The following is a 25,428-nucleotide window of genomic DNA, read 5'->3' on the forward strand; positions in this document are numbered from 1 at the left end:
CTCTGTATTTTTAGCTGCACCCTTTTTCTACAAGTGTTTTTTGCTGCATATAAGCACCTGCGCATGTGAATGTCTGTCAGTGCATATGCACAAAAAAAAGTACCTGTGTGTGTTGTGTAGGTGGGTCATTGGGCATGCATGCATGCATGTGGGTGTGTGTTTGCAAGCAGGCGAGTGCAATTTTCTGCACTTCCAAGGTTAAGCGTCTCAGATGATGGCTCAGTTTCAGACCCTGTTGGTAGAGCAAATCTGTAGTGATGGCTAATGGAAGACTCGCTCAAATATACACACTGAACTTTTGGTAAGTTAGAATACAAAACTCCACACTTCTAGAAGTCATACATACAAAGAGGTTTCCTTGTGAAATGAATTGATATCAGTTTTGATAGTTTCCATAAAACTAAAAAATCCTTCTATGAGATGGGAATTTTCTGGTAGCGGAAGAAAAAACCTTGTGTTCCCAACCAACTGAATATTACAAGAAGGAAGAAAAAGCCTCACGTTCCCAACCAACTGAAGATTACGAAAAGAAAAGAGCAATCTCGTCTAAATTATGATGAAGCAATCAAGCATATCTTTAAATATGGCCAGTGGTTAACTCAAAATATATACAATAAACTTTGGGTAAGTACTATATAAAACAGCCCAGCTCAACATAAGTGATTTCCTGGAAACAAATTGGTATCAATTATCATGGAATTCGCTATAATACCAATACAGCTTTCAGCCAGAAAGAAGAAAATTCCTCTCTTTCACAAATCTTTATGTTTAAAAGTAACAAGGTATTCTTGTACAAAGCAGTAACTTTGAATATATATATATATATATATATGGGAATTCATGTGATTATTAGGCAGATCTCCACAGAAGCTCAAGTTGAATTTTCCCATTCTTTGAGTCAATAAGATGAAACCTCTCATTGATTCGTTTGTTCTGCACCACATCTGACAGATTAATATCCACATAACCTAGAGTTTCCTGCCAAAGGAGCCACACAGGTCAGATGCAAACAAAAATTAATACTTATGATAGTAATCATTTTCTTTTCCTAATGTCTTTCCATTCAAAATAAATTCCGTATTAAGGTTTGAAATTCTTATTGTTCAACTTCAACTGATTTAACTCATGTTATAATGCATTCTTATAAAATAAAATAAAACATAGTGAAGACTAAACTACATAATACTGCTAAGTGAGAAATTTTGTTTTCAAGATATGATTTTTGCAATGCACTGAAAACTGATTTCCTTGCAATGATGAAGATCAGATTCACATCACACTAGTTGAGAGACACGTAATAATTTCACATTAGTAGCCAAACTGTGTCTGTTGGCAGAACTCTACAAAAGTGAATTGTTCTAACTTCTCACAACTGACATCATACATGAAGCATAGGCTTTGAGCATTCCAGATTAATAACCGTGTTTAATTTAAGTCATTTAATTTACTCTACATTATATTATGTGGTTGTGTCATTAAGTACTCTGAAATATGATCTTGAGACCATGTCATAACATGGCTCAACAGTTCCGTTGGCCTGAATGTAATGCCTTACGGATATGTGCCCTATATGACTACATTTATATACCTTATTCTTATACTGTACTTATCAATGATGTTTTATGTTGCCATTGATGTACTTTATCAATGATATTTTGTATTTACATCTGGTGTCTCACTATGTATTATGGGATGCATACATTGTGACTGTGGACTATTTAAGTGCTTTTGTTTCACTATTTCCACTCTAAATGATATAAGTGATTTGATTATACTATCTAATCCAGCACCATGTGAATTATTGATTTTTAATGTCTGCATATATGTTCTGGACCATGTGTCTTAGAATGATTATCAATTGATGCAGTTTATTGATGTATTTCTTCACATTGAGTGTTTATATTCTGCTTCGGCTATCTTCATGGAATAGGTATTCCTGATGTTTCATTAAGTGTGCAAGCATACATTAGCCCCAACGATGATTATTGAAGGCTGTTCAATTTGACCAAATATGTTGTGTACATCCCCTATCTCACTCAATCGAGTTGTGGGATGTATCTTCTGATTTCTATGAAACCAAGATCTGAATTGAGGTCGATTCTGGATCTATGTATTGTGAATGAATCAGTAATGCATGAGTTATCATTACGCATGTTTATTTATCTCCTAATTTCCATTTGCATTTTAATCAGATTCCACATTTTCTTATTGAAGAGAGTTTGCAATTTATCTTTATGTTTTAAATGTGAGATTGATTTAGCTTAATTGTCATCATGTAATGTCCCTACACTTTTTAATATATTTGATATTTCAAAAAATGCATCTGTGAATTATAAGATTGTTTGGACTCCTTACCTTAGTCAATTTGATAAAATTATACACGCAAATCTATTACCCTGTTTTTGAACTTGACTGGAAAAAATTTCAAGTATCTTGCACAAGATTCAATTCCCAAGTCAGTTTGACCAATGTGCGCTTCAAGCGTTTCCAGATTATGTTCATGGGCATCTTCCTGAGTTGAAAATAAAATTATAAAAGCCAACTAGTCACAAAAGGACTACATCGCCAAGGTATTTTGATCATCATGAGTTATAGGTTATTTCCTAGCCCTTACAGTGACACAGCATATTGATTTAAAGTAGAAAAAGGATTGTATCTTGAAAATTATGACTCAGTTCATTAATCTGGTTTATAGGACCGATCCTGATAATATTCTTGGCAATGGGGCCAAGTTTCGAGTTGACACAGCTCGCAGACTACGGAATTTTAAAGCTTCTATTTTTCATGCCCTAATCCCAAAAGTCATCAAGATCAAAGTTTTGTCAGCTCGAAATGTTTTCAATTTTTTGGGTTCTCCTGATTATTGCATTCTGGTCATCTCAGTAAAATTTCAGGGCAAAAGGACATATGGTTCAAAAGTTATCAATGTTTTTCTCCTACAAGCTCTTGCGGTTCTTAGTCGCAAAAAGAGAAAGCATGGACAGATCGTATCTCCCTATGCATCTTGATGGCAATGAAAACAAGAACACGTGTTGGCAACGAATAGGTATGTCACAAAAGTGTTGGAAATGTTTGATCAGAGAAAGTTGACCGAGAAGGGACACAGTTCAAATATCACAGATGATGATATGCATATTATAAAGACTATGTTGTTGTTCCCTTCTGTAATGTCCCCCATTGGGATCTTCCAAGATTTTGCCCTAGAATCACAAGTTTAGTAGATAAGGAATGAAGTATATTTAGAAATGCACAAGTGCCAACTTTAGATCCTGGAAACAAGTTAGTTATCACTTCTAATATCCATGAAAGATTGGAAAACATAAATCAATAATATTATATGGAGAAGCCTAGTTCTTACATGACAATTGCAAATTAGATAATGTGCATATGGGATTCAATTAAGACTTTCCCTAACAACCAATCCACACTATGGAGTCCCTCAGAAAATCATATAAGGCACCTTGACCCTATCCCTTCCCATCAAGCCCAAGAGCACGGAATGAACACCCAGTCATTCGGCCTCCTGGCCCCACCCGGGGTTAGCATACCTAATGTGTCATGTCCCCATTTGAACCCCTAATTATGATATTCCCCTCCAAAGGTTAGATTTGGGAGATGGCCCAAATTCGGAAGTCTCCTATGGAGAAGGATTTGGAAAAAAGACTCAACCGATATAGTATCGACAATATACCCAATCAGATGTGCAATAATCAGTTGACTAAGGAAGACCTCAATTAGAGCATATTGATCAAAGATTGGATGGAGTAAGCGGAACTGGTTATACTTATTCAGGCGTTGAAATGAATAAGTGAAGACCGTTGCATACAACTGGAATATGAGATACTTTCCATATTATCATTATCAGTTCGCACCAAGACATAACCAAACATAACCATCATCGATAATCAATTATCAAATATAAGTCAGCGACTATGATTGATGAGCAAAGGCATTGTTGTTTGTAACTAGGTCTATATATGGGTTCGGATTGCCTTAAGGCAACATCCGAACCCATTTAGGACTGGGCCCTATCCTAAAGGGTAACGTGACCCCAAGTCTAAGCCCAGCCCTATACTTCACGCCATCCTAAAACCCCACGCCACAATAACAATATTGGCGCCAAAAGGAAGGAGGCCGACTTGCAATAATAAAGGTTAAAGATGCATATAAATAAAGATACTTTGCAAAGACAAATCATTCATTCAAGTCAAGCGAATTAGCTCTGCATGAAAAGGTGCGAATTTACAAGGAGGGTGCGAACTTGTCCAGACTTGTGCGAAATTTGTCCAAGAGGACATAGGCTGTTTTGGTGCAGACTTGAAGTGCAGATCTGTCATACAAAAGGGATCAGATCTGACAAGGAAGCTAAGTATTGTACTTGTGATTTAAGAGAGAATATATAATCTGACCTGTGGGTCTTTAATGCTTGGGTTTTCCTCCTTGGAGGTTTTCCCAGGGTATGTGTGTTTGTCACTTGTTTACTTCCTTCATTTCTGAGTTTACTAAACTATGATTTACTAAAATGTTACAAATCTGATTAACAAACTAGGACATAATTAAAGGACATAAAACTGATTACTGATCTAGGGCACAAAAATTACATGGTATCAGAGCTCAGGTGTCACTAACTTCAGATTTTAGTAAATCATTTGGTGCATATAGCTGCTGTTTGTTTCCAGATTAAAATGTCAGGTTTGAGGGCTGAAGATAGACTTGATGGAGCCCTTGATTTTGCTGCTTCGAAAGTCCGTATTCTATTAATCCTTGAAGAGAATGATCTGCAGAAATTCGTAGAAGAAGAAGGGTTGTCCCCTCCAGAAGATGCTGAAGAGCTGAAACAGTTCAAGAAAGACTCCCTCAAGGCTAGGAAGATCATAATTGAATCCGTCAAGAATCATCTTGTCATTGTCATATCAAAGTTTGCATCTGCCAGGGAAATGATCAAACACTTGGAAGGGATGTATGAAGTCAACAACCTCAGCAAGGCTCTTGCTCTAAGACAGCAGCTTCTTCACATGAAAATGAAAGAAGAAGACTCAATCATAGCCTATTTCATGAAGATCAATGAACTAAAGGACAAGCTAAGTACTTTTGATTGCCAAATCTCGGATAAAGATCTTGTTATGAGTGCATTAAATGGTCTACCTGATGAATGGGAACCATTCATTCGTAGCATTGGTGGAAGAGCCGATCGTCCCAACTTTGAGCGTCTTCAATCTTATTGCATCGAAGAGGAATCTCGAATTGAGGTAAGAGGAAAACTCAAGAACTCCCACAAAGATAACCATGTTCTCTTAGCTAAATCTAGGAAAGGTGGACATTGGAAGAAAAAAAAGAGAAGCAAAGATTTTAGATCCTCCTCCTATGATCCAAGGAAGAAGTCAAGAGATTCCTCTCACATTCGTTGCTTCAGATGTGATAAGTATGGTCACTACGCCAGAGATTGTCAGAATGATCCAAAGGAAAGGGAAGTCAATTTAAATGAAGTTGCCGAACAAAGTGAGGATTATCTTCTTATCTCAGCTCTATCCAGCAATGTTCCTACGGACAATAATACGTGGATACTTGACAGTGGTGCCTGCAGACACATCTCAGGTTTTCGTGAGCATCTCTCAGATCTGATTGAAAAGGACACCAACCATCATATGGTAATCGGTGATGATGCTCGATACTCGGTAAAAGGTTCTGGTACCACCTCTTTAAAACTAGATTCTGGTATTTCCTTACAACTCTGCGATATTCTCTTTGTACATGGTATTAAAAGAAATATTATTTCCATTTCTGCCTTAGAAGATAAGGGTTTGCAAATAGCATTTTCTGAAGGGAAAGTACTCGCTTGGTCTAAGAAATCTAGTTTCAAAACAGCTCGTGTTATTGGAAATAGATGTGATAGTTTATATAAGCTTGCAACTAATCCAATTCAAGCTCTCATTCATGAGGCCCCTGAATCATGCAAGCTATGGCATAAAAGACTTGGACATCTACACTTTCAAGCCCTTCTCACTCTCGGTAAAATGGTTAAAGGTATGCCTAAACTTAGTTTATCTCATGATGATGCTTGTAAAGGTTGTGCAAAGGGTAAGAATGTAAAGAATCCTTTTCATAAAAGCGATAGTAGGGCTAAAGAAAAGTTAGAACTTATTCATTCAGATTTATGTGGTCCTATGTTTGTAGCATCTCCTAGTGGTTTCTTGTATTATGTTATCTTCATAGATGATTTCTCTAGGAAAACATGGATCTACTTTCTTAAATCTAAAGAGTCTGAAGAAGTCCTAAACAGATTTAAAGAATTCAAAGCCTTAGTTGAAAATACTACAGGAAATCGAATTAAATGTTTAAAGTCTGACAATGGAGGTGAATACACCTCAGGTAGTTTCTAATTCCTTATGTAGTGCTAAGATGACATAGATGGCACACTCGCAGAGTACTCAGCGAGTTGCAAAAAACTCGCCGAGTTTTTGAGCTCTGCGAGTTTTTCCGACTTTAACTCTAAGCAAAAACTCGCCGAGTTTCTTTTAAAAACTCAGCTAGACTAAAAAAAAGAGGCCCAAACATGTGAAAAAATTATCAATTTTTGTTTTTTCAGATCAGTTTCATTCTCTTCATCAGAATATACACATGGAATATAACATTTAAGTATAAGAAAGAAGAAAGATTTCTTATACTTTAAGTTATATTCCATATATACTGTTAGGATGTTTGAGAGTGGTTTCAGACCTCCAGGAGTTATAATGCAAAATCTAGTTTTTGGAAGATTCTTCAATTTTCCAGACTTAGTCAAATTCAGGATCCTTCGACGATGCCCCTTGAACCCAACCTGGGGGCGCTGCCCCCAAACCCCCTTCGAAAAATATAGGGGGAAACTATGCTGATGGAAGTAGGGAAAATTTAACCTCCGAGTTTGATTAGGCTCCATATAACAACATAATTAGCATTGAAGAAATCCTGGTATTATACATTTTAGAGTTGAAAGTTTGAAACTATGATTATGAATGATGAAATTTCAAATATGATGAAAGTTTGAAACTAGTTTTGGCTAGAGCTGGGAAGAGGAAGTTGTATTTACTTTTGGTTTTACAAAAACTATTTACTATTTTGTTTCCAGCCATCAGCATTTCTCATGAGGATGCGATTTTGTAGACACTTTGCATTTAAATATATCTAGAATCAACTTGTTTCTTTTGTGTTATCATTTATTGACTCATTGGATGCATCTTCTCATTAATTTTTGCAAAAAAAAAGCATTTTTTATTAAAATTAAGCGCGTTTTTATGTTGCCGAGTTTTTCCGAGTTTTTCCCGAGTTTTCGCCTAGTTTTTTTCTCAGGGGCTTGGCGAGTCGATCCGAGTCGCAAGTAGTTCAACTATGGTTTCTATGACTTTTGTGTTAAAAAAGGAATTAAGAGGGAGTTTTGTGTTCCCTACAATCCTCAGCAAAATGGAGTTGCTGAAAGAAAGAACAGGACCATTGTTGAAACTGCAAGAGCCATGATCCATGATCAAGACCTACAACCTTTTCTATGGGCGGAAGCATCCAAAACTGCAATTTATATTCAGAATAGATGCCCTCATCATATCCTAAAGGATGTGACTCCTGAAGAAGCCTTTACAGGAATCAAACCTAACATCAGCCACCTAAGGATATTTGGGAGCCCGATGTATGTTCATGTGCCTAAAGAAAAACGAACCAAGTTGGATCCTTCTGGAAAGAAAGGCATCTTAGTGGGATACAGCGAATCTTCCAAAGCCTTCAGGATCTACATTTCAAGTCAAAGGTATGTTGAGGTAAGTAGAGATGTAACTTTTGAAGAAAATATTGCTTTCAAAAGATCTAAAAGTTCATTATCTAACAATAATGATATGATGATTGAAAATCAAGATTCAATAGTTGATGCTAACCCTGAGATACAAGAGGAGTCTACTGACCTTCCGGACCAGGAAGTTCAGAATGACCCAATAGAACCCATGAACTCTACCGATATACCTCAGGATATTGTGATCTGCAAGAAGAGACCACTTTGGGTTAGAAACACGATTCAAGATACTAAAGGATTTGCTGCTCCTAGAGGAACCTTTAGAGATAGCAAGAGATTCCAAAATCACGCCAACTAAATTTCTGTGATGTGTAATATCATTAAGTCTGAACCTCACAATGTCGAAGAAGCCATGTCCCATCATGCTTGGAAATTAGCCATGGATGAAGAGTATGGGTCTATCATCAAGAATGATGTCTGGGACATTGTACCCAGACCCAAAGGTAAGTTTGTTGTTTCCTCTAAATGGTTGTTTAAAATTAAGCATAATGCTGATGGTAGTATTGAAAAATACAAAGCTAGGTTTGTAGCTCATGGTTTTTCTCAAAAGGAAGGAATAGATTATGAAGAAACTTTTGCTCCTGTTGCTAGATATACTTCTATTAGATCTATAATAGCTATTGCTGCAGCCAAAGGTTGGGAACTGCATCAAATGGACGTTAAGACAACCTTCCTCAATGGTGTTATTGAGGAGGAAGTCTATATTGATCAACCAGAAGGTTATGTAATCCATAAAAGAGATTCTCACGCTTGCAGGTTGAAGAAAGCCTTATATGGGCTCAAACCGGTTCCTCGGACTTGGTATGAAAGAATTGTAAGTACTTACTAAGCTTAGGGTTTCGTAAGAATGATGTTGATGCTAATATTTACCTAAAGGTTTATAATGATGATATGCTTATTTTGGTTTTGTATGTGGATGATTTATTTCTCACTGGTGAAAATAAATTAATTATAAGATGTAAGAAAGAATTAGCCTCAAAATTTGAAATGAAGGATTTAGGTCTAATGCATTACTTCCTAGGGTTAGAAGTATGGCAAAAATCCAATGAAATTTTTCTAAGTCAAGGAAAATATACTATTGATATTTTGAAAAGATTTAGAATGATGGATTGTAAACCCATGCATACTCCTATGGAATCTAACTTAAAGAAGTTAAGTGTTTCAGCAGCTAACTCTGATTTTGCAGATCCATCTGAGTACAGACAGCTAATTGGATCATTGATGTATTTAGTCAATAAAAGGCCAAATATTTGTTATGCTGTGAATGCCCTCAGTCGGTTCATGAGCTTGCCTAAACTTGTTCACTTGGTGGCTGCCAAGCACATCCTACGATACCTGCGTGGCACTATTGGTTATGGGCTGAAGTATTCACTTAACACTTCAACCTTCCTGGAAGGCTATTCAGATTCAGATTGGGCAGGAAGTGTCAAGGACAGGAAAAGTACTTCGGGTATCTGTTTCAACTTGGGTTTTGCAGTGATCTCTTGCGCATGTAGAAAGCAATCCTCCGTAGCATTGAGCGCTGCAGAAGCCAAGTACATTGCAGCATCTGTTGCATCCAAAGAAGCAGTGTGGCTTCGCAAACTCCTCGTTGGATTATTTGGTCAAACTAGTGGTCCTACCACCATTCATTGTGATAATCAAAGTTGTATAAAGATGTTAGTAAATCCTGTATTCCATGACCGGTCCAAACATGTGGAAACGCACTATCACTTCATTCGAGCTATGGTGCAAAGAGGCGCCATTCACCTAAAGTACATTAGCACGGATGAACAGGTTGAGGACATCCTTACCAAACCTTTATCCAGAGTGAAGTTCGAGTACTTCAGAGACAGACTTGGAGTTGTGGAAAACGGAACCCTGATTGAGAGGGAGCTCCAACCTCAGTAACTCTATCTGCAACACTTTGATCATTCTTTGCTTGTGTGCAAGAATGAATTGTGTCCAATCCATGCTTGTGTGCTAGATGGATAATTGTAATTATGTAAAGACCCACTTGTGTATTACACTTTCTATGCTTGTGTGCTAGAACCATCCTATGCTTGTGTGCTAGGTGGAAGATGTAATTCTATGCTTGTGTGCTAGATGGAACTCTAAAGGTTCAAATTATGTATTCTCTTCATCCCTAGTTAAGAGGGAGTGTTGTTTGTAACTAGGTCTATATATGGGTCTATTCTCTTCTTCACTTATTGATTTCTGCCCTCCACATGATTTCTTTTGCTCATTGCTGACCTTACTGTCTGATCACTTGTGCCTTGAGCAGAAAATCAAAATCTTAAGAGTTAAGACGATTTTCTATGGGCTGCTGTCTTCAATTCATGGTAGGGCCGTGTTGTGACATTTTCACACATCGCCCCATTGCAAATGGGGACCCCCTACTTTTTAGGCCCTCTCGGTCTTTTGGTTTTTTGTTTTTGGGGTCTTTTGGCAGCAGTCTCTCCAGTCTCTTTGCTTTGCAAGTGTTCGGAGGTCAAATTGATTAAGTCTGCTTTTCGTTTGATGAGTGAATTTGATGAAGTCTAGGGTCTGTTTTGTCAATTTTAGGGTTTCTGCCTTTAGACCTAGATTTTAGGGGTTTCTGTTAGGGTTTTGGAAATACTGAACATATCAATGGAATCAGGACCCCTCAAGGAACCTCCCAATAAAATTTGAGCCAAAACGGAGCAACTTTCTAGTTTTAGAAAGTTCCTTTTTTTAGGGATTTTACTGAGTCCCGGAATGTCTTCATTTTGCCAAAAATCAAACTTACTATTTTTAGTAAGTTTCTATTTATAGTAAGTCATTATGTGTCCTGTTTTAGGGTCTAACGCTGACATTTTGAAAAGTTTCTATTGTTGGAAAGATTATTTCTGACAGGACTATTCAGGCAAGTGATGAAGATCAAGCATTCACGACTATTTCTAAATCCGGAAGGTTTGAAAAGCAAACAAAATTTGTCAAAAATGGCTAAGTGTTGGCATCAAATCCTGGAGTGGAAAGCTCAAAAAATCATCCAAGTCTGGAAAGCAACATAAAATCCTTCAGTAAGTCAATTTGACATCCAAATGAAGGAGTCTAGCATCAGGGAAGGAAGAAAGATGAATTTCCTTCCCTCAGGCAATCCAGTGCCCAAATCAGGAAGAAGGCGCCAAAAGTGAGGAGGGGTCATGGAAAGTTCAAAATGCATTGAATTCCTTCCTCCTAGCAAAATTCCGCCCTAAGACAAGGGAGGGCGCTAAAATCAGTAAGTCATGGAGAATCCAAAAGCAAGTGAAATTCCTTCCTCGGGTGAAAATTTCACCCTAAGACGAGGAAGGGCGCTAAACTCACATCCCCATGGAGAAATGGAAGAAGTGCAAGATTCCAAGACTAAGGCAAAATTCTGCCCTAGGCCTAGGAGAGGCGCCAAAATGAAGAATGCATGGAGATACGAAAAATCATGACTTCCTCCTTCCTTGTCAAAATCCGCCCCAAGGCAAGGTAAGGCGCCCAAATGGAATACTCTTGGAATGATGAAGAAAAGGAGAAATTCCTCCACCTATGTAAAAATCCGCCCATGAGTGAGTTAAGGTGCCAAAATGTAATATGCATGGAGGGATAGAAAAATTGTGAATTCCTTGAGCTCAGTCAAATTCAGCCCTACTCCTCAGGAGGGCGCTAAATAGGAGAAAGCATGGAAGGAAGGACAAATAGAGAATTCCAGGATAAGGTCAAAAATCCGCCCAAGAAGGTCATAGGGCGCCAAATTCAAGGGATGATGGATAATTCAAACAAAGTATGAATTCCTCCTTCAGTTTGAAATTCTGCCCTAGGGAATAGTAGGGCGCCAAATAGAGGGGTAGTGAAGGAAAGTCCTCTAAATCATGAATTCCTCCCCTATAAAGAAATTGGAGGAAATGTTGAATTCCATGGCAAGTACAAAATTGCGCCCTAGGTTGGAGGAAGACGCCAAAATGAAATGCTCATGGAAAGGTTGAAAATGTTCAAATTTCCTCCTTCAATGATGAATTACGCCCAAGGAGTGCACAAGGCGCCTAAGTTTCATGTTCATGGAGAATGCACAACGTAGTAGAATTCCTTCTCTAGTAGAAAATTGCGCCCTAGAAGGAAGGGGGCGCCAAAACATGATGACCAAGGAAGATTGCAAAATGAAGAAGTTCCTTGCCTTGTGAAGAATTGCGCCCTAGACCAAGGAGGAGCATTAAATAGAGGTAAGGATGGAAAATAGGGAGAAAGGATGAATTCCTTACCTTGAAGGAAAGTCCGCCTAAGAAATTGACAAGGGCACCAAATAAAGGAAGACAAGAAATAGTGAATTCTTTCCCTGCATAGCCCCCAAAGTGAAACAAAGATACCAAAACACACAAGGCATGGAAAATCTGAAAAAGCCAAATTCTATGACAGGAAAGAATCAACGCCCTGGAAAGGTAATGGAATGGCTAAGGCAAGGATAAAATGATGAATTCCACACCCAAGCCGGAAAACTGAGGAAATTGTCTAAGGCATGAAAATCCAAGGGTCAAGGAGGAATGAAAAGCGAAAATCCCCTCTGGAAAATTTTTAAAATTTCCATTTTTAGACACCAAATCTTATCAGAATCCAAAAATTCTTGCAAATTTGGAATCGTGAGAAAATTTTGTCTCCTGGACCCGGATCCTAAATTTTAGGAAAGTTCTTAAAAAATAGATGGCAGAAGAACATTGAAAATCTCCTCCAGAGCAAGGAAAGTTCGAGAAACTTCAAGAAAATTCTTCATGGATCAAATTCTTATTTCTTGAAGTATTCTCTCTCCAAGGTTTTCTCGCCAAGTGGCAATCGAGTCAATGCACGCTAAATTGATGAAGCATCTCTTTGCATGTAGTCATCACATATATGGCATTATGGCAGATTCCTTTTGCATGCAGCCATCACGTTCAGGAGATGATGGTGCATTTATGGCATCATGGGCAATTTTTGCATGAGGGTACATTCATTGCATAGTGGGCACTTTTTGAATGTAATGGTTAATTAATGTTTTATGGGTGCCATTTTTGGCAAGATTGTAATTAATTGTATATGGGCATGATGGGTTATTAATTGGAGATTCCCACCTTGTTGCATCATGTGTGGGGAATCTTTTAGGGTAACCCCTAATTAGGGTTTGCATGTTATCATGGCTTGAGGCCTATATAAAGGGGTGACCCCCCTCATTTGTAACAAGAGGGAGATTTGTATGAAATTGTTGCGATAAGTTTTTGAGATAATAACAGTGAAACATTGTTCTCTGATGGTGTCCACTTAAGTTATTTTTTCAAAACTTGCATGGTTTCACCTTCCTCACTTAGAGTAGAATTTTATTTAGAATTTTATTTTCTCAATTGTTAGATAAAGTGCTTTGATTTCAATGGAGAATGTAATGGTGTTTGATGAATTTCCATGGTTCATACTTTTTGCATCTTATTGATTGTAAGTTGCAGTATAAAGTTAGCCTGAGCCACCAAATTTGTGCCAAGTTCGATTGTGAATAGTCGTTTGGATTGCGTCGTGTTGGGTATTCAAATGCACCTTCTCAATATGAAAATCCTTCATGATCCTCAGAAGATTGCTCCGGTTCTTGCAGAGTTGTAGTTAAACTTGGCAAAGAAGAGCTTGGTTTATTTGGAATTTGTCCACCAAAGCATTAACTGTTGATATCATTGCCCTTAGGAGTAGATTTAGCTCCTTCTAAACCCTTTTCCCCTTTATTTTCAATTCATTTCAGTCCGTTTGAAGCAAAAGCATTATAGAATTGCTATATTTGATGATGAAGTTCCACGCCACAGCAAAGAAGTGAAAGAATGATCCAAACGTAAGGCCCCTTGGATTACCAACAATCACATCAGCCAACCAAGTCACATCCATAGCATAAAGGAACCTCAGAGTCGATTGTTTGAACTTCTTGCAATCTTAGCATGCAATCGCACTTTGATCAAGAGAAAGTGAAGTGACCGTTAGGTAACTTTATTATGTGTTAGACGTAGTCCTAAAAAACACATCAACAGGCCGTGACATTTTCTCAAATGCAACAAGCAAACTTGAAGCCAAATCATGTCACCTTCGTTTCCTTGTTGTTGGCATGTAGTCATAATGGGCATGGCAAAAGAGAGAGATTTATCATAATGTTCTAGTTGCAATCACCCTGGTAGAGCTAAGCATTAAGCATGAAAACATTTACAAAAACCCATGAGTGGGTTAGAAGAAAGTCTCAAAGTGATTTCATTTTAAAAATCACAATGACAACAGGATATGCACAAAATAGATTATATAATTTAAAATATTTTCAATAATCTTCCACAATGAATGATATCACTTTTGGATTCCATGCATGTCGACCTGTTGATAGTTCAAAATGTTTTGATGGTCCTTTAGCCATGCAATGTCAACTTTGTCTACGTTCACAAAATAGATTATATAATTTAAAATATTTTCAATAATCTTCCACAACGAATGATATCACTTTTGGATTCCATGCATGTCGCCCTGTTGATAGTTCAAAATGTTTTGATGGTCCTTTAGCCATGCAATGTCAACTTTGTCTATGTTGGCTTCATAGCTTATGATGGCACTGAAAACGTTATTTAATCGTGCCTAAGTCAGTGTCCAGAAATGTCTAGAAAGGCTAGATAAATATGACACTATAGTGTGTCATAACTACAGGGATAAATAAGACACGGGAATACATTCACATAATTCTATAAAGAAATCTTATCACATGGAATGTAATAATTACGGGATATGTGGAAAATGGATTTGTTAAAAAGGCTTTGGAAAGTTTGAAGTGAATAAAATCAGTTAATAATGTTGAAGTTCACAGCCTACTGGTCATTTTGCAAAGTTCCATAATCATCCTAAAACACCAATGAATATCTTTTGGATCAGTCCTTTGGTCTAATTGTTAAAGCACTATGAAAACCCAATTAACAAAAGTGACATGATGATTATTGGAATTACCATGTCATTTCTTTTAGAAGGTGCGGTTTCTATATTGCAGATATGTTTGTTGTTATTGCAGGATAAAACACAAAAAGAAATTTGTCAGAGGTTAGTTGGTGTCCTATCGCTGGATTAGTTAAAGTAACAAAAGGGCCGATATCATCTTGTGAATGAAAGAAAAGAATCAGCAATGTGGAAGTTTAATAAAGTTTTCAGTATTAAAAACATGATCGGCAAGTTTGTATGTTTTATAAAGTTGCCGAAATTGTGGAAGCCATCGAACAAAGAGTAGGTAGCATTGATTTCAATAATCATCGGAGATTTTTGCAATCAACATAAATCACCAATACAAGGAAAGTTAATCGCATATTATGAAATACTAACAAGAAAAAAAGGATAGTATTGGTAAGTTTTCATTTTGTACAAAGAGGCCGACGAAGAACTTAGTTATTATAACTAACTAAAGAGAATTATAAAGTTGGCGTATGGACATACATTACAAGATTACCATTCCATGTTCCGTTCGATGTAGGATTTGCAGCTACCATATAGACTTGCATGCAAGACTCAAGGTATACACAAAGGCCCTCAAACTATTTGATAGATTGCCTTAAAGAGATGGCATCACATGGAATGTAATAATTACAAGATACATGCAAAATGGATTTGTTGAAAAAGACTTAGAAACTTTCAAGCAAAGACATGAATACAAATGTGGAGAGGCACAAACAAGGCACATAAACTATTTAGCAGACTGCCTTAAGGAGATGCCATCACAAGGAATGGAATGAAATGACTGCACAGTGGGTGCAAAATGTATCTTGCAAAGAAGCTCTCAAAATATTTGAAGTAATGAGGCACCCTTGAGCATATCCTAGCATTACAAGCTTTGTTTGTATTTTGTTTAGTGGATGGGGTTTTAACATACTTCAATCACATAAGAGTATTACATAGTCAATCAATAGGTGTCTATGGTTGACCTTTCGTGCTGCAATGGCTATTTTAAGGACACCTTAAACTTTATCGCTAAAATGTAAGTTAGACCTGCAATGGATGTGTGGGCATGTTCTCTTGGTGCGGATAGATCATGTATAAACATAGGCTGAGTATTTCCAAAACTACTGCAACACCGCACCTTCTCAAGTCGACTGGCATATAGTAAACGGAAGCATAGGCGAGGCAAGTAGGTTTTTTGAAGTGATCTTTTAAGGAGATGTCATCTTATGGTGCCAATATGGAATATTTGCGACAAGTTATGGACATCTAATAAAACACAAGATGATGAATAACTTTCTCAACTGTTGTAGCTGCAAGTTCACCAATAGACATTTTGCAAAATGATAATGAACAAATAAAGTGTGAGTTGTCTGAAAGAAATATGCTCTCATAGGATACCGCAGTTGCAGGATGTATGCATAATGCATTTCTCAAAAGTGCTTCAGAAACTTTCAGGCAAATAGTGTTTACAGGCACTAAAAGAAAGGTATTGAATAAAATTTCAAGAAAGTGCAATTAGCAGTTGTAAATGCCCCATTGGACATGCATGCAAATTGTACAATCATAAACAAAGCGCTTGATTTGTTCAATAGAATGTCTCAAGGGAGACATCATCTCAAGGAATGAAATGGAGTGATGCAGAATGTGTACAAAATGGTTTTTGTAAAGAAGATCTCAAAACCTTTGAATGATTGAACCACTCTCAAATCATCCCAACATTGTAAGCTTTGTTTGTGTAATGACTAAAGAATAAGGGCTGCACATATGGTTGATCAATAAGGGTCTATGGTTGACCTTCATACCCGTGGTGACTGTTTTGATAATGCTCTGAACCTTATAATAGAGATGCTATTCAGATCTGCAGTGGTTATGTGACCATGTTTTCTTGGTGGCTATGGATCATATGTGAAATAGGCTGAATGTTTCCAACACCATACAAGTGAGTAGCTGTAGCAACTTTCAAATTGTCAGAAGACTAATGAAATATTAAGGAATTTTCAGCAATGTTCCACGGAGTTTCCTGACGGGGGGACATGTTTCGGGATGGGGTTTCCAAGGGACTAAGTTTGGGGATGATGAGGGGACGACGGGGGGACAGCAGAAGAGCAGTGATGGGGGAGCGGTGCTGATATAAAAATAAAGGCAATTGAAATCTTAAAGGCAAAATCTGCAATATAACATATATGTAAGTACCCCATGAAAGGCCAACTAGTTTCACGAAGTTAAAAGGTTGCAATCAGTATGTAATGGCATGTTCCATATAGCAAGTGACCCAACGTCGTCCCTGACAAAGGTGGTAGAGGTGGTGGTGTTGGGAGGGACGTTTCCCCAAAGTCCCCAAGTCTCGGAAACGTCCCCCTATAAGGGAAACAGGATTTTTTAGGGGGGGATGCGTCTTCGTGGAACACTGGAATTTTGTCAGAAATTTCTAGTGCAAAATCTGACAGTTAAACTACATGTTTAGCCGATTGTTTAACAAGAATATACTTTGACAAGTGAGCAAGATGAGTAGGATTCAAGGAATAAGGGTATGAAAGAGTTATAATGGCAAACCGATTCTTTCAACACAATTCCATTTGATCTGTGAAGATTGCTTTACATTACTAAGGCACAATATTAGAAGGCTTTTATTCATATTGGAGTTGTGTAACAAACTTTCCCAAATGGTGATGTTTGAAAGTGATTCAAGCAATTATTACAATATGAGCCAATGAAAGTTTGGAGGAAGTTTTTGTGAAAGTATTTATTAGAATATTTAATTATATTTTAGTCACCTATATTTAATTCCTTGTTTAATGGTCATTTAGATTTTTAGTTAATTAGCTTTTAAACTTTATTTAGCGTTTAGCTTTTTCTTTTTAGTTAATTAGCTTTTAAGCTTTATTTAGCGTTTAGCTTTTTAGTAGTTCACTTTAAACGACTTGTTCTTAATTTAGAATGTCGTCTTGTAATCTCTATATATACACTTGTATTTTGTTGAATACATTATCCGATTATTGAATCATTCATTCAATTTATTTTTCATGGTATCACAGCGGGTCGATGGGATTCTTTAAAGTTTGGCGAATTTTTTAATAAAAATTCATGGCCTTCTTTCTGGAATATTTTCCAGATTTTTTTTAATTGTTTTTTTATAAAAAACGATTTTGCTTTTTTTTAAGGCTTTTTGAGGGTTTCGAGGGTTTCTGGTTCGTGGGCGAATTTTCGTGTTGGACAGCAGTTCATGTTTTTTTTAAAGTTCTATAGATTTTTGGGCCTACAACCTCGAGGTTTTTTTATTTGCAGATTGAAAATTTTCCTAGGGTTTCTGCAATTTTTGACTAGGGTTTTGACCCTTCAGTTCGAGTCGAAATTTTATTCTGGTTGCAGAATCTTCGTGGGTTTTTCGAGACCTCAACTGGGTCATCGTCAGATTTTTCTGGGTGCATCGTTTTCTGTGCCTCAATTTTTGAGTCGTCGGATCTGCATTCTAATTTCAGATTCTTGGTGGGTTTTTCGAGAGATTTTTTGGGTTGGTCTCAAATTTTTCTAGGTGCCTCATTTTCCATGTCTCAAAGTTTGTGCCAGCAAATTTGCCTGGAATTTAAAATCAGTTCACAATTTCTACTAATTCTCTAGACATTGGGAATTTTGCTATCTTCTGGTCACCGTTTATGCTATTTTAAGTTTCCAGAAAATTTTAATTTATGGGTTTCTTCCAAACCTCGAAATTTGCACCTTGGAATTCTCGCCAGAATTCTCCTCCAGGGTTTCAGATTTTTTGTGCAGCTGCTCCTATTCTGATTTTTTTTTAAATCAGATTCTTCTGTCTCTTGCTTTCACTCAGGTGACACCTTGGAAACAGTGCATGTTCACGATATCTGAATATCATTACCTTATCAAATTGATTTAGGCCAAACCTCATCTTACAAGTCCCAGGGTTTTCACGATTGTTTCCTGAAAAATTGTCTGTCGGTTTTATGATTTTTTCCACCAAAAATCATGGGAGGGTTTTCACGATTTTTTCCTAAAAAATTGTTCGCAGTGTTTATAATTTTCCCTTAAAAATTATCTCATCTGTAATCCGCGATATTCGCATAAAATTTCATTATTCTAGGGTTTTACCCTTTTTTTCCACAAAAACGATGATTTGTAACCCCTCAGATTTCTAGGGTTTTCACAATTTTTTCCTGAAAAATTCTTGCAGGGTTTTTTTACGATTTTTTTCTCAAAAAATCATCTGTAATACACGAAGTTCGCGTGGGATTTGTAATTCGCAAAATTCTCTAGTTTTGATCGATTTTTCTCCTAAAAAATCGAGCTTTGTTGCAGTCAGTTTGGGTTGCACCTGTCAAGGCAAACATCTGCAACTGTGGTATCTTGCAATCAGTTTTAGAGTTGGTACTCTTCTACAAAAGGGTTTGCTGATTTTTTCCTCAAAATCATGGTTTCGAGCTTCAGTAATTTGTGTGTGCCACATCTCTAATTCGCGTGTGAAGGCTACATTAGCTTGGATGGGTTTTGGTACTCTTTGGTCATTTACATTCAGCAAATCCTGGGAGGGTCTCCACTGCAACGGAGTGTTCTTTTCGTTTGTGATCAAAAGACTTGCAGTGTCTTCTGTAGGGTAATTAGTAAATAGAATGACCATTAAGAGAGGGTATTAGAATATTTAATTATATTTTAGTCACCTACATTTAGTTCCTTGTTTAATGGTCATTTAGATTTTTAGTTAATTAGCTTTTAAGCTTTATTTAGCGTTTAGCTTTTTCTTTTTAGTTAATTAGCTTTTAAGCTTTATTTAGCGTTTAGCTTTTTAGTAGTTCACTTTAAACAACTTGTTCTTAATTTAGAACGTCGTCTTGTAATCTCTATATATACGCTTGTATATTGTTGAATACATTATCCGATTATTGAATCATTCATTTAATTTATTTTTCAGTATTTGAGTCATAAATGCCTCGTTGGTAAAATGGATCAAATCTTTTCTCATAACTGTAAAGATTTGCACAAAATGGATATGTGACAATGTTTTAAAAACTTTCAAGCAAATATAAACTTTTCAATTGACGACTTGTGGTAGTCATCTGGATATGGTGTCTTGTCTTGGTGTCCAAAGATCATATGTTAATATGAAAGTTGGATTGATAAAGGAAAAGATATTACCATCAGGGATGAAAAAATCAGCCAAAAATCGTCCAAATCGCGATTTATCGAGAGTCATTTGTCCCGCCGATTTAATCTGCTGAAAAATCACGAATGATTTATGGTTAAAAATCGTGATTTTTGCTCGGAAAAAATCGCGAGTAAAATTTTAAAAATCGCGTTTTAAAAATGTGATTCTTTTTTTTTATGCAACTGTCACAACATTCTATTCGAAAATTGGCGAACGTAAAAGAAAACTAAAAAATGAACTCAATGGGTGAATCCTCTCCTTGCAAGTCCATTGTCGTGTCAGCCAATCGATGACCACGGTTGCCAACGACAAGGTAGGATTTATTTACATTTTAATTCTTTTGTTTTAAACAAAATTTAATATCTTTTAAATTTTGTTTTTAAAATGATTTATTTCATTTTATTTTTTATTCAAAGTTTAGATTTTAAATTATTTTAAATATAGTACATTTATTATTTCATATATAAATTCTAATATATCTTTCTTTATACATTAACAATATTTAAATTTAAATAAAATATTCAAATTAAATTTTAATTATAATACATTGATATAACATATAAGTTTTAGTATATTTTTATTTAAATATTAATATTTAAATTGTAATATTTTTGAATTTATTGTAATATATACATATTTTATAATATTGTATTTTTTGGAATATCTGGTTTGAATTTAACATTGCTAATATTTTAAGAAATTATATATTTTCAAATGTTCGATAAATTTGCTGATTTATTGCCAATTGTTTCCCGATTTTTTAAAAATTTCCGGCCAAAAGATTTATTGCCGATTAAGATTTTTCCATCTATGATTACCATATTCAAAGTAAGAATCTATCCAAAAGTGAAAAAGTGTAATGAAGTTCAAATTGTAACGAGATCAAAGTACAGCAAACAAGTGGGTCCCACGACAATTTTTTGAACTTAATCAACTGCATCATAGTCAACAATAACTTCAATACTAGTCACCGTAAATAGTCGGCATCATGAAGTACAGATATCAAGGGTATGAGTTAGCCTCAATGATCAAAAATACCGTCCCAAAGATCTCAAATACAAAGCTTGGTCATATCTTCAAGGTTTTTGGAAATCGATGACAAACGAGAATAAATCAACCTTGACCAGCAAGACTTTTGAGAGTGAGTTAGTGCACACCACCGGATTTCTAGTAGTTGTTCAGTGTACCGACCTAGTGTTGGAATGTGTGAAAGGATACAATCCTGAAACAAGGGAAATCAGAACTAATGGCAAATTGATGGCAAAGTTGGATTGGATTTCTATTGGGGTTGTTCTCAGGTTGCCTGTTAGGGAACAATTTACCCATATTGATAAACAGATAGCCCTAAAGAACTTCAGTGAGAACAAGAGTAAGTGTCTGAATAACTTGGCTAAAACTTGGTTCCAAGCACCTAGAGGTGGAAAATCTGAACTTTTTAAGACACTTCATTGTTCTCTTTTCATTGATGATGTTTCCAATGTGATTGTGCTACTTATTCGGCTGATGGGAAGTGAGGATTTTACGGAGTTTGAGATATGGATGTACCTCTTCATCATTATCATATCAGCAGAAAAGCAGTTCATCGATTGGGCCAGCCTCATCAATGATGGTCTAGATGACCAACTAATTCAATTTGAAGCAAACAAACGCTTCCATATGTCTTCCTATCTTGTGTATGTCATTGCCAATATGAAGGCTTGGGAAATACTCAATACCAGAGATGTGTTTGATCATATGATGCAGATGTATGACTTTACCCACAATTGCAATTGGAAGAAAGCTATAAGCACTTCAGAAGAATCAATGATACCTTCACAATGCTGGTAGTAAGAGAACTCCAAGGTAACACAACACTCAGAATATCAGTAGAAGTAGCTGCATTGATCAAGAAATATAGGTGTTTCTTCAATCAATTCCCAAAATTTACATACCTGCGAGTAGGTGGGTTTGATGGTTACCCTTTCAAGTTACAAAGATATGTTGATGACAGACTCATCCTGATTGAACATTGTAGACAATTGAGCGCACTTAACAAGAAATGACAAGATAAGAAGAAGAATGGCATTCCATTCCCCATCAGACTTAGCCATTATAGTTGCAAGTCTGCTTCAAATGTAAAAAACGTTGAAGGAGCATTGGTCAAGATTAACTTGTATGGCTATAAGACGAGGTTTCCTTTCAACGAGGAATATGTTAAAGACAACCTCAAACATGGTCCTAGCTATTTTCACTTCCAAAATATTGAAGTTGGGAAGATTGTGAAGACGATTATGAAGTCAAGAAGCGAAATTGGACCAGGCTATCCCTGAGATAGATAAAAGAATTCAAACTTGATTGGAATACAGATGGGATAGTTGATGATGAGTTAGACCTGATAGATCTTATTTACTTTGAAAAGATCCAATTTCTATCCCTTCCAACCATCAATTGGGCAGATCCAGAGGTAAGAGAAATCAGCGAAAGGACCGCTTCCATAATTAAAAGATCAAAAGTCTAGGTTAAGAAGAAGATAGTCGAAATGATGGCAACAAAGCCATCAAGTAAGAAAGAGGCTCCAAAAAGAAAAAGTGATCATTAGTAAGGTACTTCATCTTCAACCCCATCCAAAGCTCTAGCTACAAATGCCAGTTCTCGACAAAGTAACCAAGGGGATGGTGGTGACGAAGACCCCCCAAAGAAGTGTAATCTCTAAAGCACATGTGGTGACGATCCAAAGGTGAAAAAGAAGCCTAAACCTAATTAAAAACCAATAGGCCTTGCACAAGAGGAAGGGAAGGTGAAAGACTGTTGTGACGTTTTCACACATCGCCCCATTGCAAATGGGGACCCATGTTTTTTTCTTTTTAGGGTTTGTTTTTTGGTCTTTTAGGGTTTTGTTAGTTGGCTTTTGCATTTTTGAGTGCTGTCGGGGAGATCAATAGGATAGCAAGTCCGGCTTGAGTGATGTCCTGATCCTGAAATTTGGCTAAGTCTGGAATGTCCTAATCCTGAAATTTGACTAAGTCTAGAAACTGAAAAACCTCAAAAAACTAGATTTTGCAATATAACTCCTGGAGGTCTGAAACCACTCTCAAACATCCTGAAAGTATATATGGAATATAACTTAAAGTATAAGTGACATTTCCTTAGGAAATGTCACTTATACTTAAATGTTATATTCCATAAAAATTATCCTGATAGAGAGTTCAAAAAGTCAAATTTCGCTCCTGTCCTTCATTGAGGATCCAGAGCGAATTTCGCTCCTGTCCCTCTCCCAGGGACCAAGGCAAAGCGCTCCTGTCCCTCACCAAGGGTCCAGGGCGAAAAGGCTTATTTGAGTCATTCCTGACCTTGTTTGGTCAAATTGAAACATCAAAGACACATGATAGAGCATCCAAACTTGACAATGAAATGATGAAGTTTTTTGCCTAGAAGGTCAAATTCGCTCCTGTCCCTCACTGAAGGACTAGAGCGCTTTTCTTTATATGCACAATTTTAGACCTTTTTTGGACATTAACTTTTATTCATAGCATGAAGTAAGGTGAAATCTTCCCTAGCAAAGGAAATTTGAGATGAAAATTGTAGTGATTTGGCCTTGAGGACAAAATTCGCTCCTGTCCCTCACTGAAGGACCGGAGCTTGATTTCCAAATTTGCACTGTTCTTGCAGGATCAAGACAATTTTATGATTGGAAGAGATCAAGGAGGGCATGTTTTGTCCATTGAATATAATTTAAGCAGTCTACAAAGGAGTAAATCAACCCAAATGACAAAAAGTGCTCTCGTCCCTCACTGAAGGACCGTGCCACTTTTTCAAGTTTCTCCTATTTGTTTGATATTTTATGGCAAAACTTGACTTGGATGGGAAGGACGAAGGATGTTTTATGCCTTGGACGCAATTGAGAGATTTAAAGAACAAAAGGGTACGCCAAGATGTCAAAAGTGCTCCCGTCCCTCACTGAAGGACCGTCCCTCTTTTCTAAAAATACAAATTTCTTGCAAAGGCAAGGCAAGTTACGTGATTGAAATGAATGAAAGAGGGCAAGATTCATCCATTGAAGATAATTTGGAAGACTAGCAAAGGACGAATTGGCTTAAAAATGAAAAAGTGCTCCCGTCCCTCACTGAAGGACCGTCCCACTTTTTCAAAAGTGCTCCCGTCCCTCACTGAAGGACCGTCCCACTTTTTTTGAAAACAACAAATTTCCCTCCGAGATTATGCTAAGGCAAAGTTGAGCAAGATTGGAAAGGTCTTCTAAATCATGATGAACAAAGGTTTGACTCCAAAAACTTGATGATCCTAGGCCAAATGCAAAAGGCGCTCCTGTCCCTCACCAAGGGACCAGGGCGAAAATGCCTTAAAGCAAGCTCCTTCCAAAGATCACATGAATTGAACTTAAAGTTCCAGATAAAATGCCATTTTGAACGTCAAGGATGAGGTTTTGAACGTAAAAAATGAAGGATGGAGGACAAAAATGTAGGAGCGCTCCTGTCCCTCTCCAAGGGACCAGAGCGAAGTTATCAAAATTCATTATTTTTTGCCTTATTTTAGCAAATCGCACTAGATGCCAAGTTCGCCAAAAAACTTCGAAATATTTTTAAAAATTCTAATTAAATTGGCATTTAATGAAAATCGAAGAGCATTTAATAATTAATTTTGAGCCTTGGAAAATCGTTTTTTTTTATTAATTGAGGCATTTCGAAATTAATTATTATTAATTTAAAATTTAAAAGAAGAGAGCTTAAGGTATCATTTTTTATTGCTTAATTAAGTCGGCCTCTTCCTTTTTAGTTTTATTTTTTTTTTTGGCCTATTTTCATGAAGTCGGCCTATGGGGAGGTGAAATGGTGAGCGCTCTATATATTTGGGGTGTGTTTTTCATTATTCAAATCATTCACTCATTGTTTCAAGTGCGATTTGGAGAAGCAAGGCTAGAGGTGGTGGAGTTGATGCTTGTGAAGACTAAAGGGGGCGCATTTTGCTAAAGGGAGTCTTGATCTACATTTTGCCTAGCGAATTCTCCTATTTTTGCATCATTTTTTTAGAATTAATTCCCAAGTGGAGGTATGGCGTAATCACCTTGGCACCATTTTTGAAGATTTAAATTTTGCTTTGAAAATCCTAAATTAGGAAATGATAACTCAAGATTTATCATGAAGTTTCCTAAATTAGAATCTTGAATCTTCCTTTCTACACTTCAAGATATATTATTAATTGTGAAATGTTGTGTAGGTATCAAGATGGCGACTCCCAAGCTTGAAAGATCTACAAGTCGGAAGACTCTCCTCAAGGAAAATCAAGCCAGATCAAGGACGATCAAGCAAGGACAAGGACGACCTTCTTCGATCCAGCCTAGCATCGACAAGGGCGACCTCTTCTCCAATCCAGTATTCCAAGGCGAGGTACATCAATCCTTCTGCACATCAAGGACACAAGAAGTTAGAACAAGGGTTCGTTGGAGAAGCAGATAGTTCCAAATGAATTAATTAAAGCTAGCTTCTCAACAACATCAAGTTGAATATCTACCAAGTTACAAGTGTCGGACGAGGTGGCA

General features: G+C 36.8%; 1 protein-coding gene across 1 annotated transcript in view; it reads right to left on the reverse strand.

The window, feature by feature from the left end:
- Window positions 1–572: 572 nt before the first annotated feature.
- Window positions 573–25,428, reverse strand: part of LOC131060452 (synaptotagmin-2) — a 154,452-nt gene continuing 129,596 nt past the window's right edge. The window contains exon 12 of the mRNA XM_057993686.2: window positions 573–978. Within this exon, the coding sequence (XP_057849669.1) occupies window positions 850–978 (129 nt within the window). The 3' untranslated portion in view covers window positions 573–849. The remainder of the gene's footprint in view (window positions 979–25,428) is intronic.

This window comes from Cryptomeria japonica, chromosome 2, assembly GCF_030272615.1.
Source record: "Cryptomeria japonica chromosome 2, Sugi_1.0, whole genome shotgun sequence".
NCBI lineage: Eukaryota > Viridiplantae > Streptophyta > Pinopsida > Cupressales > Cupressaceae > Cryptomeria > Cryptomeria japonica.